At 47.6% G+C, this 18720-nt stretch overlaps 1 protein-coding gene and 1 pseudogene across 6 annotated transcripts in view; both read right to left on the reverse strand.

Annotated features, from left to right (window-relative positions):
* LOC110509360 overlaps window positions 1-6266 on the reverse strand; it is a 31999-nt pseudogene extending 25733 nt beyond the window's left edge.
* A 3552-nt stretch (window positions 6267-9818) lies between these two features.
* Window positions 9819-18720, reverse strand: part of LOC110512753 (beta-adrenergic receptor kinase 2) — a 96826-nt gene continuing 87924 nt past the window's right edge. For 2 of the 6 annotated variants that reach the window (XM_036967333.1, XM_036967334.1), the window contains 4 exons: window positions 18180-18342; window positions 17918-18054; window positions 17266-17379; window positions 11928-15264 (listed from right to left, as the gene is read on the reverse strand). In XM_036967333.1, coding sequence (XP_036823228.1) covers window positions 15103-15264; window positions 17266-17379; window positions 17918-18054; window positions 18180-18342 — 576 coding nt within the window. In that variant the 3' untranslated portion in view covers window positions 11928-15102. Of the gene's footprint in view, window positions 9835-11927; window positions 15265-17265; window positions 17380-17917; window positions 18055-18179; window positions 18343-18720 lie in introns of those variants that run through there. The other 4 variants (XR_005040356.1, XR_005040357.1, XR_005040358.1 and 1 more) reach the window with 4 other exon arrangements.

Here is an 18720-nt window from a genome sequence, read left to right on the forward strand (position 1 = left end):
CCTAATCTCTGATCCCTGTGTGTGTGTGTGTGTGTGTGTGTGTGTGTCAATCAAATCAATCAAATGTATTTATAAAGCCCTTTTTTACATTAGCCGATGTCACAAAGTGCTATACAGGAACCCAGCATAAAACCCCAAACAGTAAGCAATGCAGATGTAGAAGCATGGTATGTGTGTGTGTGTGTGTACCAGGGTTCATGGGATGTGTGTGTGAGTATATGAAAATCTAAAAGGATTAATGCTGGCTAGATGACCTAGTCTGGGTATTCTCAAACTGGGGTATTGGGGGTAAGCCAAATAAAAATGTGATTCACATCAAAAAATATATATAAAAACATTTTAAAAACATTTTCAAACAGTCCATTTTTATTTTCCAACGGGGCTATACATTTGGGTGAGTTTTTTTTCCCGCCTGAGTATGTATTTCACTGGCAAAAATAAAAGAAACCATATAGTGTTAAGTGAAATAACAACACAATGTTAAATACAGGGAGCCTAGACACATAATTAACATCCAATCACATTAACCATTACTCTCTCACGGGAAAACTTCACTCTTGCGCAGACATTTAGAAATTAAACATGACAATTTGAAAAATAAGCCACAGGAGTTTTCTGAGCGAGAATAAAGATGAATTTCGAGCAGCAAGCCATGTACAGTGCCTTGCGAAAGTATTCGGCCCCCTTGAACTTTGCAAACCTTTTGCCACATTTCAGGCTTCAAACATAAAGATATAAAACTGTACTTTTTTGTGAAGAATCAACAACAAGTGGGACACAATCATGAAGTGGAACGACATTTATTGGATATTTCAAACTTTTTTAACAAATCAAAAACTGAAAAATTGGGCGTGCAAAATTATTCAGCCCCTTTACTTTCAGTGCAGCAAACTCTCTCCAGAAGTTCAGTGAGGATCTCTGAATGATCCAATGTTGACCTAAATGACTAATGATGATAAATACAATCCACCTGTGTGTAATCAAGTCTCCGTATAAATGCACCTGCACTGTGATAGTCCGTTAAAAGCGCAGAGAGCATCATGAAGAACAAGGAACACACCAGGCAGGTCCGAGATACTGTTGTGAAGAAGTTTAAAGCCGGATTTGGATACAAAAAGATTTCCCAAGCTTTAAACATCCCAAGGAGCACTGTGCAAGCGATAATATTGAAATGGAAGGAGTATCAGTCCACTGCAAATCTACCAAGACCTGGCCGTCCCTCTAAACTTTCAGCTCATACAAGGAGAAGACTGATCAGAGATGCAGCCAAGAGGCCCATGATCACTCTGGATGAACTGCAGAGATCTACAGCTGAGGTGGGAGACTCTGTCCATAGGACAACAATCAGTCGTATATTGCACAAATCTGGCCTTTATGGAAGAGTGGCAAGAAGAAAGCCATTTCTTAAAGATATCCATAAAAAGTGTCGGTTAAAGTTTGCCACAAGCCACCTGGGGGAGACACCAAACGTGGCAGAAAGGTGCTCGTCAGATGAAACCAAAATTGAACTTTTTAGCAACAATGCAATACGTTATGTTTGGCGTAAAAGCAACACACCATCCCCACTGTCAAACATGGTGGTGGCAGCATCATGGTTTGGGCCTGCTTTTCTTCAGCAGGGACAGGGAAGATGGTTAAAATTGATGGGAAGATGGATGGAGCCAAATACAGGACCATTCTGGAAGAAAACCTGATGGAGTCTGCAAAAGACCTGAGACTGGGACGGAGATTTTTCTTCCAACAAGACAATGATCCAAAACATAAAGCAAAATCTACAATGGAATGGTTCAAAAATAAACATATCCAGGTGTTAGAATGGCCAAGTCAAAGTCCAGACCTGAATCCAATCGAGAATCTGTGGAAAGAACTGAAAACTGCTGTTCACAAATGCTCTCCATCCAACCTCACTGAGCTCGAGCTGTTTCGCAAGGAGGAATGGGAAAACATTTCAGTCTCTCGATGTGCAAAACTGATAGAGACATACCCCAAGCGACTTACAGCTGTAATCGCAGAAAAAGGTGGCGCTACAATGTATTAACTTAAGGGGGCTGAATAATTTAGCACGCCCAATTTTTCAGTTTTTGATTTGTTAAAAAAGTTTGAAATATCCAATAAATGTCGTTCCACTTCATGATTGTGTCCCACTTGTTGTTGATTCTTCACAAAAAAATACAGTTTTATATCTTTATATTTGAAGCCTGAAATGTGACAAAAGGTCGCAAAGTTCAAGGGGGCCGAATACTTTCGCAAGGCACTGTATAAAAGCAACAGATACCATTAATAAGAAGGGGCTAGAAGCGTCTTATATGGTGAGCTACCGAGTGGCTAGGACAGGCAAGCCCCATACTATTGTAGAGAACTTAATTCTTCATGCCTTCATCAAACAACATTGTTCCACGATGCATCAGTGACATGGCAGTACTGCTTCGCATACAAGCCAGTCAATTATATGCGCTACAGCTGGAGGAGTCAACAGACGTGGCGGGCCTGGCACAGCTCCTGGTATACGTCCGTTCTGTTTATGGGGGTCAATTAAGGAAGACATCCTCTTCTGCAAACCCCTGGAAACCAGGACAACATGGGAGTATATTTTTAAAGTACTGGACAGCTTTGTGAAATCAAATGGACTTTGATGGTCAAGATGTGTTGGTATCTGTACTGATGGAGCAAAAGCCATGACATGGAGACATGGTGGAGTGGTAACGCAAGCAGTTGCTCCCGACGCCACTTTGTTCCACTGCAGCATCCACCGAGAGGCTCTTGCTGCCAAGGGAATGCCTGAGAGCTTGAAAGACATTTTGGACACTACAGTGAAAATTGTTAACTTTGTTAAAGACAAGGCCCCTGAAATCTTGTGTATTTCCCTCATTATGCAATGATATGGGCTGCGACCATGTCACACGTTTACAACATACAGAAGTGCGCTGGTTATCAAGGGACAAAGTATTGACACAGGTTTTTTTTTTTTTAATTGAGAGACAAGATTCAAGTTTTCTTTACTGACCATGATTTTCACTAGTCTGACCGCTTGCATGATGACGAGTTTCTCACACGACTGGCCTATCTGGGTGATGTTTTTTCTTGCCTGAATGATCTGAATCTAGGATTACAGGGACTCTCTGCAACTATATTCAATGTGCGGGACAAAATTGAGGTGATGATTAAGAAGTTGGAGCTCTTTTCTGTCTGCATTAACAAGGACAACACAGGTCTTTCCATCGTTTTCTGATTTTTTGTGTGCAAATGAACTCAAGCATACGGACAATGTCAAATGTGATATAGCGAAGCACCTGAGTGAGCTGGGTGCGCAATTACACAGGTACTTTCCCGAAACTGGATTCGTTATCCCTTTCATGCCATGCCTCCAGTCCACTTACCGATATCTGAAGAAAAAAAATAAATTTAAATCAGAAGCCACTGCCAGATTTCTGGATAGGGCTGCACTCAGTTTCTTGTCTTGGCAAATCGCGCTTTTAAGACACTGATGCCCTTTGCAACCACGTACCTATGTGAGAGTGGATTCTCGGCCCTCACTAGCATGAAAACTAAATACAGGCTGTGGGTGGAAAATTATTTAAGACTGAGACTCTCTCCAATACAACCCAACATTGCAGAGTTATGTGCATCCTTTCAAGCACACCCTTCTCGTCAACCTGTGGTGAGTTATTCACCATTTTTGATGAACAAATAAGGTTTTATATGTAAGATGGTTAAATAAAGAGCAAAATGATTGATTATTATTATGTTATTATTTGTGCCTTGGTCCTATAAGAGCTCTTTGTCACTTCCCACGAGACGGGTTGTGACAAAAACACACTTATTTTTATGTTTAATAAATGTATGGTATAGTGTGTGTGTGGCAGGCTTACAATGACGACAAAAAAAACAAAACATTTGAGAGTCCGCTGACCCTGGTGCTAGAGGGGGTACAGCTGGAGGTTGAATGTTTGAAGGGGCACGGGACTACAAAAAGTTTGGGAACCACCGCTCTAGCCTGACGACTCACACTAAATTCTTCCGCTGCTCTGCCGTTCGCCACATACTATATAGTCTGAGACTGCCGTCATCGAAGTGTTCCGGAGTGACGAGGGGCGCTGTACAAAACAAAGTCACCAGCGATCGGATCAGAGAATCAGAGGATCAGAGGATCAGAGAATCAGAGGATCAGAGGATCAGAGGATCAGAGAATCAGAGGATCAGAGGATCAGAGAATCAGAGAATCAGAGAATCAGAGAATCAGAGAATCAGAGAATCAGAGGATCAGAGGATCAGAGAATCAGAGAATCAGAGGATCAGAGGATCAGAGGATCAGAGAATCAGAGAATCAGAGAATCAGAGGATCAGAGAATTAGAGAATTAGAGAATTAGAGAATCAGAGGATCAGAGAATAAGAGAATCAGAGAATCAGAGAATCAGAGAATCAGAGAATGTTCTACTAAAACACTGAAGCCTCAGGACCAGAACATCCAATCAAATCAGAATAAACCAAATTACAACACAGTCAAAACAAAACTACATTGCTTACTGGGAAACGCAAGCAAAAGCACAAAGCAAAATGCAGTGCTATCTGGCCCTAAATGGACAGTACACCGTGGCTAACTATTTTACCATGGTTACTGATCAAAACCTTGACAAAGTACAGGCTCAGCGAGCACAGCCTTGCCATTGAGAAGGGTAGACACAGGAAAACCTGGCTCCCTGTATAGGAAAGGCTGTGCAACCACTGCACAACAGCAGAACCTGAGACGGAGCTGCATTTCCTGACAAAATGTCAAAAATATAAAACAATTAGAGAGTGTCATTTCCCCAAATTTGAAACCCTTATTCAGTGTTTCAAAGACCTCTCTGATGAGAGTAGGCTACCCGTCCTGTTGGGGGAGGACGCAGAGAGCTGTGGGTTGGCAGAGCACTACATTGAAGACCTCTCTGATGAGAGTAGGCTACCCGTCCTGTTGGGGGAGGACACAGAGAGCTGTGGGTTGGCAGAGCACTACATTGAAGACCTCTCTGATGAGAGTAGGCTACCCGTCCTGTTGGGGGAGGACGCAGAGAGCTGTGGGTTGGCAGAGCACTACATTGAAGACCTCTCTGATGAGAGTAGGCTACCCGTCCTGTTGGGGGAGGGACAGGCTACCCGTCCTGTTGGGGGAGGACGCAGAGAGCTGTGGGTTGGCAGCGCACTACATTGCTGCCTGCCATAAGTTGAGGGACAGTGTCTGACTGACCAATCAACCTGCACATGTCCTCTACTGTCTGCTTATTGTTATTGTTGAATGTATGGTTGTTTTGTAAATATCCAAAGTAAGCTTTGGCAATATGTACATTGTTACGTCATGACAATAAAGCACATTGAATTTAATTGGATTGAGAGAAGAGAGAGAGAAAAAAAAGAGCGAGAAGAGAGAGAGAGAGAGAAAGGAGAGAGAGATGAGAAGAAAGAGAGAGAGAGCGAGAGGAAAGAGAGAGAGAGCGAGAGGAAAGAGAAAGGAGAGAGAGATGAGAAGAAAGAGAGAGGAGAGAAGAAAGAGAGAAGACAAAGAGAGAAGAAAGAGAGGTAGAGAAGAGAGAAGAAAGAGAGATTTAGCGAAAGAAAGAAAGCGTGAGAAAAAGAAAGAGGAGGCGGCAGGGGGAGAAAGAGAAATGCTAAATTGTGTGTATTCTACAGCATGCAGTGTCTGTGTTCTTTAGTAAGTGAATGTTCCACTGTGTGTATGTTCCAGGAAGCCAGGTATCCTGGCGGCTAAGAACTACATGAAGAAAAAAACAAACAGCGCACGACTCATGCCAGATAAACCGAGTGCCTTTGCGATGCCCCAGTACAGCAGGTTTGCATAGCACGCATACGATAAGTACATATCTTAGGACATGACCACGTGACATCATACCTCTCCTGTTCTGTTATGTCTGTTGCCCCTCTATCACTCCCTCTTTCTTCTTCTTCTCTTCTTTCAGCTCATCTTTCTTTACTTGCATCTTGACATCATTTGTCACCTTTTCTTTCCCTGACTTCACTTCCTGCCCCTGCTTCAACAGCTCAGCTTTCATTTCCTGTTTCTGCTTCGGTTGCTCTGTTGTAATTTCCTGTTTCTGCTTCAGCTGCTCCGATTTCCTGTTTATGTGGCCACTTCCTGTTTGGCTGTCGCCCCCAGGGGTGGGCTCTTGAGTTTGGGGGACAGGACTCGCCGGGGCGTGGAGGTCTTGAGATCTGATTGGTTGGAGCGGCGGCCTCGCTCTCCGTTGACCAACTGCTCGTTTCGCAGGGCCATCTCGGCCTCTAGGATTGGTGGAGTCTGATCCGGGAGGAGAAATTGCTGCGCCAGGCTGCCACTCAGTTTACTGTGCTGGAAAGAAACAAGATGGACGCCACCACAGTAAATAAAAACACAAGGCAACGTGCTGCCTTTACTTGACCTTTGGCTGCCTTTCTATCGTCGACTGACTGACTGTATTTTCACTAGAGGTGAAAAAATGCAATTGAGTTAATTGCAGGATTTGCTGTGATTAAACGCAAACTCCGAATTTGCTCAAATTGATTTAAGATTTCTCATACAAAAAGCATCACACTGTCGTTCTTTTACAGTGCCTTGCGAAAGTATTCGGCCCCCTTGAACTTTGCGACCTTTTGCCACATTTCAGGCTTCAAACATAAAGATATAAAACTGTATTTGTTTGTGAAGAATCAACAACAAGTGGGACACAATCATGAAGTGGAACGACATTTATTGGATATTTCAAACTTTTTTAACAAATCAAAAACTGAAAAATTGGGCGTGCAAAATTATTCAGCCCCTTTACTTTCAGTGCAGCAAACTCTCTCCAGAAGTTCAGTGAGGATCTCTGAATGATCCAATGTTGACCTAAATGACTAATGATGATAAATACAATCCACCTGTGTGCAATCAAGTCACCTTATAAATGCACCTGCACTGTGATAGTCTCAGAGGTCCGTTAAAAGCGCAGAGAGCATCATGAAGAACAAGGAACACACCAGGCAGGTCCGAGATACTGTTGTGAAGAAGTTTAAAGCCGGATTTTGATACAAAAAGATTTCCCAAGCTTTAAACATCCCAAGGAGCACTGTGCAAGCGATAATATTGAAATGGAAGGAGTATCAGACCACTGCAAATCTACCAAGACCTGGCCGTCCCTCTAAACTTTCAGCTCATACAAGGAGAAGACTGATCAGAGATGCAGCCAAGAGGCCCATGATCACTCTGGATGAACTGCAGAGATCTACAGCTGAGGTGGGAGACTCTGTCCATAGGACAACAATCAGTCGTATATTGCACAAATCTGGCCTTTATGGAAGAGTGGCAAGAAGAAAGCCATTTCTTAAAGATATCCATAAAAAGTGTCGGTTAAAGTTTGCCACAAGCCACCTGGGGGAGACACCAAACGTGGAAGAAGGTGCTCGTCAGATGAAACCAAAATTGAACTTTTTAGCAACAATGCAAAACGTTATGTTTGGCGTAAAAGCAACACACCATCCCCACTGTCAAACATGGTGGTGGCAGCATCATGGTTTGGGCCTGCTTTTCTTCAGCAGGGACAGGGAAGATGGTTAAAATTGATGGGAAGATGGATGGAGCCAAATACAGGACCATTCTGGAAGAAAACCTGATGGAGTCTGCAAAAGACCTGAGACTGGGACGGAGATTTTTCTTCCAACAAGACAATGATCCAAAACATAAAGCAAAATCTACAATGGAATGGTTCAAAAATAAACATATCCAGGTGTTAGAATGGCCAAGTCAAAGTCCAGACCTGAATCCAATCGAGAATCTGTGGAAAGAACTGAAAACTGCTGTTCACAAATGCTCTCCATCCAACCTCACTGAGCTCGAGCTGTTTCGCAAGGAGGAATGGGAAAACATTTCAGTCTCTCGATGTGCAAAACTGATAGAGACATACCCCAAGCGACTTACAGCTGTAATCGCAGAAAAAGGTGGCGCTACAATGTATTAACTTAAGGGGGCTGAATAATTTAGCACGCCCAATTTTTCAGTTTTTGATTTGTTAAAAAAGTTTGAAATATCCAATAAATGTCGTTCCACTTCATGATTGTGTCCCACTTGTTGTTGATTCTTCACAAAAAAATACAGTTTTATATCTTTATGTTTGAAGCCTGAAATGTGGCAAAAGGTCGCAAAGTTCAAGGGGGCCGAATACTTTCGCAAGGCACTGTAGCTGTATAGAATTTGGGATGTTTTCAAGTGCATTTTAAACACTTTCAGACACCGCGATTAATAAAATCAAATCCACAAAGATGTTAACGGATGAACTCTGACAGCCCTAGATTTCACAGCATGTATTTGGAACTGGGCCACAAACCAGACTCAGATTTACTGTTAGAAAAATGCCCAATACAGTCTACAGAACAGGCTCAGCGGCTATATATACTGTGACAGCAGGTTAGCTCAGACACTCTCTCTCACACACACACAGTCATGCTAGTGTGGAAGAGCAAATGTCCTCTACGTCTACAGTTCACAGTTTCCTCTTGTCCACTAAACAGGTGTGAAATACCGCGGTGAATTACTGACACATATCATTGCAACTGTATGTAATAAGTCCTGAACTAGTCTATGACAGGTTTACTCCTGATTCATTAATAACAGAGGTGGTATGGTCAGTTTAGATTAGACCTGCTGTTACTGTGGAGACGAAGAGGACAGGAAGGACAATAGGACCACTCTCCCGTCGCCTGCTCAGGGGTGGTCGAAACAGGTTACTCATCCATTTGAATGATAATACATACAGTACTAGAATATAGGAATTTAACAAAGAGATGGGTGATGGAGAGAGGAGTGTGTGGTGCTCTGGTTATTGTGTGCACGCACAGGAGTGGATGTGTTTGCAGACGGGATATTCAAAGCAGTGTGGGACATACGTCATTCTTTGTGTCGTCTACTGTATCCAAGCACACACGGGCTGATCGTTCTAGAATACACACAACATGAAGACTCATTAGAACACACAGGACTCTAGAACACACAGAGTGAGGACCATTCCAGACCATTCTAGAACACACAGAGTGAGGACCATTCCAGAACAGTAATGCCTCGTGCCACATCATCTCTGCACCTCCCTTCTGCTCCCAGAGCTTTAAGCGTGAGGACAGCGCCATGACAACGGCTGCTGGGGGAGGGGTCAAACAGTCAGAGGTCAGCCAGATGTGATGTCAGAGTGGGGGGGGGCGGGACACCACAGAAACGGTGATACAACCTGAGGATGGAGAGAAACAGGAATGAGGGAAAGAAATAGGATCGCGAGAAAGAGATCGGTAATGAGAGAGAGAGAAGAAAAGAGAGGGAAGGAGAGAGAGAAGATTCAGAGAGCAAGAGAGAGGGTGCATTGAAAGATAAAATGTTAATGTTTTTTTTCCCCCAATACCTTTCTGGTGACGTAGTAACCAGTGAAGTTGACAACACATTATGAACCACCTGACTGACGGTGGTGGAACACCATGACATATCACTCTACACCCCTAACCACACACACACCAGCTGTCTCTCAGAAATATTAGTCCTTCTAGTGAAGTCATATGCACACACACACACACTTGAATATCTGCACAACCTCTCACAAATGACTTGTTTCTTCTCCCACCCAGCACACTCCCAACCTGGGTCTCGTGTACGGCACTCGTGCCCTCTCCTCTCCAGTTTCAGCCCGACTCAGCTGTCCGTTCCATTGGGCTTCTCAGACACACACCTCTGGGCTCCTGGCCTGTGGCCCTCAGGACCTTACAGACACACACACACATCTCTGGGCCCCTGGACCTCACACACACACCTCTAGCCCTCAGGACCTTGCAGACACACACACACACACCTCTGGCCTGTGGCCCTCAGGACCTTACAGACACACACGCTACCTGCAGCACCTGCCTGGAACACCAGCGGGCATAGACAGACAGAGACCTGTAGAGAACCTGTTGGGTGAAGGGCAGCTCAGGTGGTGCGGGGTAGGAAGGAGAAAAGTGGTGCCTGGTTTTATGCAAGTATTGGGTCTAGGGATGGACACAACATGAAGACATACCCTGTTGTGGACAGTCTCGAAGCAACATCACGCCAACGCAGCCTATCCATCTCTGAGAGCGATGTAGGTTAGCAGGACAGACAACCATCTTAAAAGAGATTTATACTTCAGTGTTTGCCAGTTGATTCACCATAATACGTTCCTGGGCGATATATGTAAGCAACCTCTGAACAGTGCCAGATGTAACCGTGGCGACATGACGCAGTGTCAACGACACGTTCACGGGAACAGGGGTTCAACTCCAGTGGTTTCAAAGCGTTTGTCTCCCGCCTGAAGCAATCTGTTTTCTTGTGACCCACCTAATCAACACAACTGTGTCATTACAGTAGCTACAACCCGGTCAGAATTGGCCATGACCTTATCCAGTCTATGTAGTGGCAAAGTCACACTAGGGCAGCTACTGTAACCCAGGCCCTCTCCTTTGTCCTCCCTCTCCCCTACTCGCTTTTCACTTTCCCCTCTTATCCTTTTCCCTTAACCTGTCCCTCAGTCCACCCCGGGCTTTATAAATAAAGTTATGAGAACAAACTCGCTTCTCACAAACTATTCTCTGGCATGTCACAGAAATACATACTAAAACGCATAACTCGCTTACCTTTATGACGGCTTTTAAATCAACGCAGGAACTCCAAATGTACTGGTTTATAATCACAATCCCACGGGGGCCAAAGTGAGCGGCTCACTGTCCCACCGTCAAAACAGAAACACACATGAGCCGAGCGCCCAACAAAGCAGTCAGAAATAAGAGTGACAGACGTCATCTCTCTCGCTCGAGGCAGCTTGCTTGCCAAAATATTGTGCCATAAATATAGTGGGACGGGGGGACGTATGGGATACTACCCTGTTAGGAAAACGAGGTAAATGAGAAGGGAGAGAGAATACAGCTGGGGGGGAAAGCAATAAGGGTAAGAAAATGTTGTAGCAATCTAACATTCACCCTGTGTCTTAATTTGCCTCAGGCTAAAACCATAGGCCAAAACAAACCAACAGATGACTAGCATACAAAAACAGAGGCGAGAGAGGGGAAAGCTGGAATGTTCTGGTAGTCTACTGGGATATGGACCTAGGAGTGATGGATTGTTGTTGATATTGGAAGAGTGAAAACACACACAAGAACTCAAAAGCGTAGTCCAGAGCAACAGTGCGGAAAAGCCTTGTATCTCCGTCTTGAGGGGTAGTCGGCTGTCGCTCCAACCTGACAGCTGCAGCTAAGAGGGGGAGGAGAAGCCTCACGGAGAAAGGATGATGGCTGGAAGGGGGGGGGGGGGGGGGGGGGGGGGGGGGGGGGGGTACCAAAGGGGTGAGGGAGAAAAGTAGGGGAGGGAAAGGGGGTGAGAAAATAAGTGGAAGGGAGAAGAGCTAGGGGAAGTTGAGAGGAGGGAGGGGGACAGAAGCGGTGGGGAAGGGGGAGGAAAGAGGGCTGGGACCCCGGACCTATCCCAAGAAGCCTCCAGTTTACCGATTTGAGTAGTCCAGCACCCCCTTGTGCAGAGTATACAAAACACGTTTCAGAGGGAGGGCACATCAAGTGGGACACGGGCCAAGAACACCCTTTTTTTTTTGGAAATGTAGGTTTGTCTAGATGATTTTGATGTTGAACTATTATCAGCAAACTGAGTCTGAGCCTCAGTCTATTTCTTCATGTTTTTAAAACGTGGAATAAAAAGGCGATTCATTTATCCATTTATTTATGATATGGGAAGATAAACTCACTTGACAGTTGGCTGCTGTTACCACCGTATTTCTGAAGAACAAACATCCCCCCCATGTTAACATTTGAACATAACTCATTGACATTCATACCGCCCTTTTGATATCACGACACACTATGTAGTGCACTAAAGTAGTGTCCCAACAGGTCAACAAACCACACGTCACACAAAGCAACACGGACAAAAGAAAATGATGTATTTATTTCTGAACTGTTTTATATAAGCAGTCCAACACATAATGCTCCTAGCGGTCTTAAAAACAACATGACAAAATTCATTCAAACAAAATGGAATGACAATAATCATTTAATAATATTACCAATGACAGTAATCATCATCGTCATGACTGTAATGGTAATAGTAACCCAACGCCAGTAGTATTTGCGTTGTTTGTGGCACGTGTCAAATCATTTGTCTGGCCGCGTGTAAAACTGGAGTATTCTACAGCGCGAGCCCTGGCGAGAGCCCTGGCGCGAGCCCTGGCGAGAGCCCTGGCGAGAGCTCGTAGACAGAGGCCGCTATCCCCCCCCCCCCCCCCCTCCAAAAACAAAACACGCAATAAATATGAAAAGAGCAAGAGTCCGGGTATTCAAACAAAAATAATCTGACAATTTGCAGGTACAGCTAAAGTCCTTATGTGCAAAGATCCAAAGTGTTCACCACAAACAGATTTACACACTTCTAAACCCCAACACTCACACAGAGCATCCTCATGCGAAGAGCGTCTCCACATCGTGAAATCTTCTTAAATAAACCTAGAGCATTTGTCATTTAATATACACACATATATTCATTCATATATATATATATACTTCAATTTTTTGTTAGTTTTTCTTCTTCCTATATGCCGCCCCTTTTCATTGTCTTGTTTTGTTGTCAAGCTTGTGTGTGTAGATGTTTGACAAAAACATCTACACTAAATAAAACACTGACAAGCGATTGAAATGCAGCACACACACTGAATACACCCATTACAACCAAGTCCTGTGTGTGTGTGTGTGTGACAAGTGGAGGTGCTGAAAGGCAGATTCACTCCATGCTGACACACACACACACACACACACACACTCACTCTTCTATTCCACATCCCCAGTTCGGTCACAGTTTTGTACCCTTTAAGAAAGACCCACTCCTCAGATTCAAACGGTTGAGAGAGAGTGTGTGTGTGTGTGTGTGTGGCCAGAGGCTGGCGCTGTGAGGGGTCCGTCCCCGCAGGGGCCTGTTCAGATAGGAGGATTCTCATTGGTCCAGAACAGTCAGCCAATCAGAATCAATCAGCGACAGGTATTTGGCACATTGAACATGGAGTAACACATTAGGTTAAAAAGGTCAGACAAAACCCCATTCGTTTTGGTTTAACAAGAAGAAAAAAAGGACGCCCTGATGAGGTATCTCTCTAAAACGACATCACTTCCCCTGACTGACCTGTGTAGGCCTCTTAGAATATCAACAACCCCCCCGCCCTCCCAACACATAAACCCTCCTCTACCCCTCCAGCCACACATGCAGGTCACAGCTGTGGAAACGCACGGGGATATATATCACAGACGAGGAACCTTCTACTGCATGGAAGGGGAATTAAAATTGAGTGAACAAATCCTTTCTCCTCTCTTTTCAACAACCAGCTGTGCTTTCAGGTTAAACGGCGTGTCACGGCTGCAGCCACAGCAGCACAAGCTGGTTCTCCTCATATATAAAGCCAGAGAGGATTGTGGGCCTACCATTCTGGGTCACATTCAGAAATAAATCTATAGGTTCAAACCAGACTGAAGGGGACTAACAGATTCGGGTTCCGGTCGCTGTCTGCTCCAAACGCTAAAACACCCCGCGTCACCTACCACCTCTCTCTCTACACTGACCTACTTATACGGCCAATCCTGTGTGTGTGTGTGTGTGTGTGTGTGTGTGTGATCTACATCTGGAAAGCTGTGGCGTACACATTAGGGCCGCCCTGACACAATTACAACTTCTCACACAGCAAAGTCTCTGGCCCCGCTGGGATTCAAAACTCACATACAGTCCCCGCTCTGAGGTAAGCATACTGCCAGGTGAATGAAAGCCCCCCCCTCCAACATTCCTAAAGAGAAGAGGACAGACTCACACATTAATGAGCAGTACTGGAGTAAAGGGACTGGAGGAGATGCGCAGAGAGCGGCTTGGCCTTCGTACACACCATCCCCGGTTCCCATGGTTACAGGTGCAACCCCCCCCCCCCCCCCCCCCCCAAAGTCAAAACGGATCCGTGCACGAGCCGCATCGGAGAGGTTTGTCCACGGCGACAAGAGTTCCGTGCCAGAGAGTTCTGTATCCGGGGGGGGGGGGGTTGCTGCTTTCAAAATGGGTCCTCCTGGATGCTCAGGTGACTCAAGTAAATATTGACATTGGCACTTTATGCATTTCACTGCCGGAGGGATGGAGGAGGAGACGGAGGGATGGAGGAGGAGACGGAGGGATGGAAGAGGAGACGGAGGGATGGAAGAGGAGACGGAGGGATGGAGGAGGAGAAGAGGGTCAAAGTCTCTTCAAAAAGTCAAAGCCGTCATCTTTCTCTCCTTCGTCGTTCTCTGTGGAAGGAATGAAACCTGCTGCCAACCTCTCTGGACACACACACACTTACACACGAGCAGTTCACTGCCATTCTCTTGGGTTTATCCCGGCAGGTCTCTCTGCTTCCTTGTCCTCCTCCCACCATCTTTCCACTTCTCTCCCCTCCACTCAGTCTCTCCTTTCCCCTCTTCATGAGCTCACAGGAGAGGAACGTTATTGGTCCGGCCCCTCTCTCCAAGCGGTGACATTGGTCCAGAAACTCACCACCTGCTTTAGGTCCCCGCCCCTCCACTACAGCCATCCAATCCCGTGGAGAGCGGTCCGGCAGGTGCGTGTGGCTCGGGTTCAGTCTCAAGACGAGGCTGGGGGGGATTGAGGGACAGGGGAGGGGGGGAGAAGAGGAAGAAGAGGTGGGGACAGGTGACCTAGTCTTCCTACTCGGGACTGGCGTTTGCTGCTCTGCCGGGATCAGCTGGTGTGTGCGCGCGTGTGTGTGTGCGTGAGGTCGGCTGTGTCGAATGCTGGTCCATTGGGGGTGAGAGGAAGAGGGATGCGTCTGGTTCTCTTTAAGTACACGCATGGTCCGAGGGTACGTTTTTGCCTTTCAGTGTGTGTGTGTGACAACAGAGGAGAGCGGCTGGCAGGCTTGGTCCATAAACACTCCAGAGTGAGAGTGTGGGGCTTTATTGTGTGTGTGTGTGTGTGTGAGTGTGTGTCCAGGACTTGGGCCTGTGGCGGGCGGGTTCATAGGGGATGAGGTTATAGGATGTGGTGTGTGTAGGTGTGTGTGTGTGTGTGCGGCCTACAGGCCGTTGCTGTTGCGGTGTGTGAGAGGAGGTTTGGAGAACTCCACCACCCCAGCCCGACCCTTCCCGATGACCTTAGGGGCGCGACGCAGCAGCTTCTGGGCCTCAGTAAACGCATCGGTCAGCTCTTTCTTCCACTGGACAAACTCTGGGTCACTCTGCAGAGAGACCGAGATAATAAACATATTACACACACACACCTTCCATTTGACTAACTTACAATAGAATAATTAATAATACATTAAAACAAATTGAAATTTTATATATATTCTGGTTGCTTCCCAAAACTCCCAGGTTTTTCAGAAATCCAGAGAGCCAGAGCCTGAGAGCCAGAGCGAGAGAGCCAGAGCGAGAGAGCCTGAGAGCCAGAGCGAGAGAGCCTGAGAGCCAGAGAGCCAGAGCGAGAGAGCCTGAGAGCCAGAGCGAGAAAGCCTGAGAGCCAGAGCGAGAGAGCCTGAGAGCCAGAGCGAGAGAGCCTGAGAGCCAGAGCGAGACAGCCTGAGCCAGAGCGAGAGAGCCTGAGAGCCAGAGCGAGAGAGCCTGAGAGCCAGAGCGAGAGAGCAAGAGCGAGAGAGCCTGAGAGCCAGAGCGAGAGAGCCTGAGAGCCAGAGCGAGAGAGCCTGAGAGCCAGAGCGAGAGAGCCTGAGAGCCAGAGCGAGAGAGCCTGAGAGCCAGAGCGAGAGAGCAAGAGCGAGAGAGCCTGAGAGCCAGAGCGAGAGAGCCTGAGAGCCAGAGCCAGAGAGCCAGAGCGAGAGAGCCAGAGCGAGAGAGCCTGAGAGCCAGAGCGAGAGAGCAAGAGCGAGAGAGCCTGAGAGCCAGAGCGAGAGAGCCTGAGAGCCAGAGCGAGAGAGCCAGAGCGAGAGAGCCAGAGAGCCAGAGCGAGAGAGAGACAGACAGAGCGAGAGAGAGACAGACAGAGCGAGAGAGAGACAGACAGAGCGAGAGAGAGACAGACAGAGCGAGAGAGAGACAGACAGAGCGAGAGAGAGACAGACAGAGCGAGAGAGAGACAGACAGACAGAGCGAGAGAGAGACAGACAGACAGAGCGAGAGAGAGACAGACAGACAGAGCGAGAGAGAGACAGACAGACAGAGCGAGAGAGAGACAGACAGACAGAGCGAGAGAGAGACAGACAGACAGAGCGAGAGAGAGACAGACAGACAGAGCGAGAGAGAGACAGACAGACAGAGCGAGAGAGAGACAGACAGACAGAGCGAGAGAGAGACAGACAGAGCGAGAGAGAGACAGACAGAGCGAGAGAGAGACAGACAGAGCGAGAGAGAGACAGACAGAGCGAGAGAGAGACAGACAGAGCGAGAGAGAGACAGACAGAGCGAGAGAGAGACAGACAGAGCGAGAGAGAGACAGACAGAGCGAGAGAGAGACAGACAGAGCGAGAGAGAGACAGACAGAGCGAGAGAGAGACAGACAGAGCGAGAGAGAGACAGACAGAGCGAGAGAGAGACAGACAGAGCGAGAGAGAGACAGACAGAGCGAGAGAGACAGACAGAGCGAGAGAGACAGACAGAGCGAGAGAGAGACAGACAGAGCGAGAGAGAGACCGACAGAGCGAGAGAGAGACAGACAGAGCGAGAGAGAGACAGACAGAGCGAGAGAGAGACAGACAGAGCGAGAGAGAGACAGACAGAGCGAGAGAGAGACAGACAGAGCGAGAGAGAGACAGACAGAGCGAGAGAGAGACAGACAGAGCGAGAGAGAGACAGACAGAGCGAGAGAGAGACAGACAGAGCGAGAGAGAGACAGACAGAGCGAGAGAGAGACAGACAGAGCGAGAGAGAGACAGACAGAGCGAGAGAGAGACAGACAGAGCGAGAGAGAGACAGACAGAGCGAGAGAGAGACAGACAGAGCGAGAGAGACAGACAGAGCGAGAGACAGACAGAGCGAGAGACAGACAGAGCGAGAGACAGACAGAGCGAGAGAGACAGACAGAGCGAGAGAGAGAGACAGAGCGAGAGAGAGAGACAGAGCGAGAGAGACAGACAGAGCGAGAGAGACAGACAGAGCGAGAGAGACAGACAGAGCGAGAGAGACAGACAGAGCGAGAGAGACAGACAGAGCGAGAGAGACAGACAGAGCGAGAGAGACAGACAGAGCGAGAGAGACAGACAGAGCGAGAGAGAGACAGTCCTACGTACCTCACACTGCAGGACAAACTGTTTCCCTCCTTTGATGCGCAGCAGGATGCACTTCTTATCTTTAATCTGTGTCTCCTCCACCGTCACGATCTGCTCCATCGTCAGCAGGTTTTGCTGCGGAACACACACACACACACACAAAAACCAAAATCAGGAACATGTCCAGGAGGCAGGGGAACCAATCACAAACGGAGAATGAGACGGACCAATCGAAACGGAAGCTACAGAGGAGAGTGGCCTTTTTTTAGGAACGGCGCTAGAGAGCGAGGACGTTGCTCTGAAGGTAAGGCTGTCTGGTAGCAAAGCTCCGATCCATCTACTGTGCCACCGAGGGAGAGGAGGTGGTGGTGGGGCAGCAGACTTACCTTCGGGGCGCGGACTGTGTGGTTGACCGTTTTCATCCAGGCCTACAGAACGTGAGCGAGGACAGACAAGACAGACGGACAAGCTTCATGCACTAGACAGACGGGATGGACAATGACGAAGAACACACACACACACACACACACACACATCCATGGAAACACACAGAAAGAAAAACCCACCCAGAAACCCACGTACGTGAAGAGCAGAAGTGCACAAACTGAAACACACGCACGTAAACTCGGACCGACACACATGGAGAGGACGGTGTGACGTAGAGATGGCTCACCCGTGACTCCCCCTCTCCCCTCCACTCCACTCGGTTGGGGAACAGGTAGAAGTATCGGCGCTGCCACTGCGTCAGGAACGGATTCCCCAGCTTCAACATGTAGCCGTGCATTATACAGTCCTTCCCCAGGGCATAGTCTACACACACACACACACAATACAAATACTACATTAACCCCATGACCACAAAATAAACCTAAATACTGCACTTTGAGATGTGTCCCCGTGTGTTCTGCGTCTCCCTCTGCATTTCTCCGCCGTACCCTCCTCGTGGCCCAGCTGTTTGTTCTTGGTCCTCTTGCGGGCCTCGTTCTTGTCCGTGTCGGAGTTGACCGCCTCGTACACCGTCTCAGCCACCTCCTGCTGCCAGCGCTCTGAGATGACCAGGGGGAAGTTCTTGTACAATTCCTGGTCACTGTCCAACAACTAGAGGGACCGAGAGGGAGGAGAGAGAGAGGGAGGGAGAGAGAGAGGGGGGAGAGAGAGAGGGAGGGAGAGAGGGAGGGGGGAGAGAGAGAGGGGGGAGAGAGAGAGGGGGGAGAGAGAGAGGGGGGAGACAGAGAGGGGGGGGAGAGAGGGGAAGGGAGAGAGAGAGAGAGAGAGAGAGAGAGTGGGAGAGAGAGAGGGTGGGAGAGAGAGAGGGTGGGAGAGAGAGAGGGTGGGAGAGAGAGAGGGTGGGAGAGAGGGTGGGAGAGGGTGGGAGAGAGGGTGGGAGAGAGGGTGGGAGAGGGAGGGAGAGGGGGAGAGAGAGGGAGGGAGGGAGGGAGAGGGGGAGAGAGAGGGAGGGAGAGAGAGAGGGAGGGA

Source organism: Oncorhynchus mykiss, chromosome Y (assembly GCF_013265735.2).
Source record: "Oncorhynchus mykiss isolate Arlee chromosome Y, USDA_OmykA_1.1, whole genome shotgun sequence".
Lineage (NCBI taxonomy): Eukaryota > Metazoa > Chordata > Actinopteri > Salmoniformes > Salmonidae > Oncorhynchus > Oncorhynchus mykiss.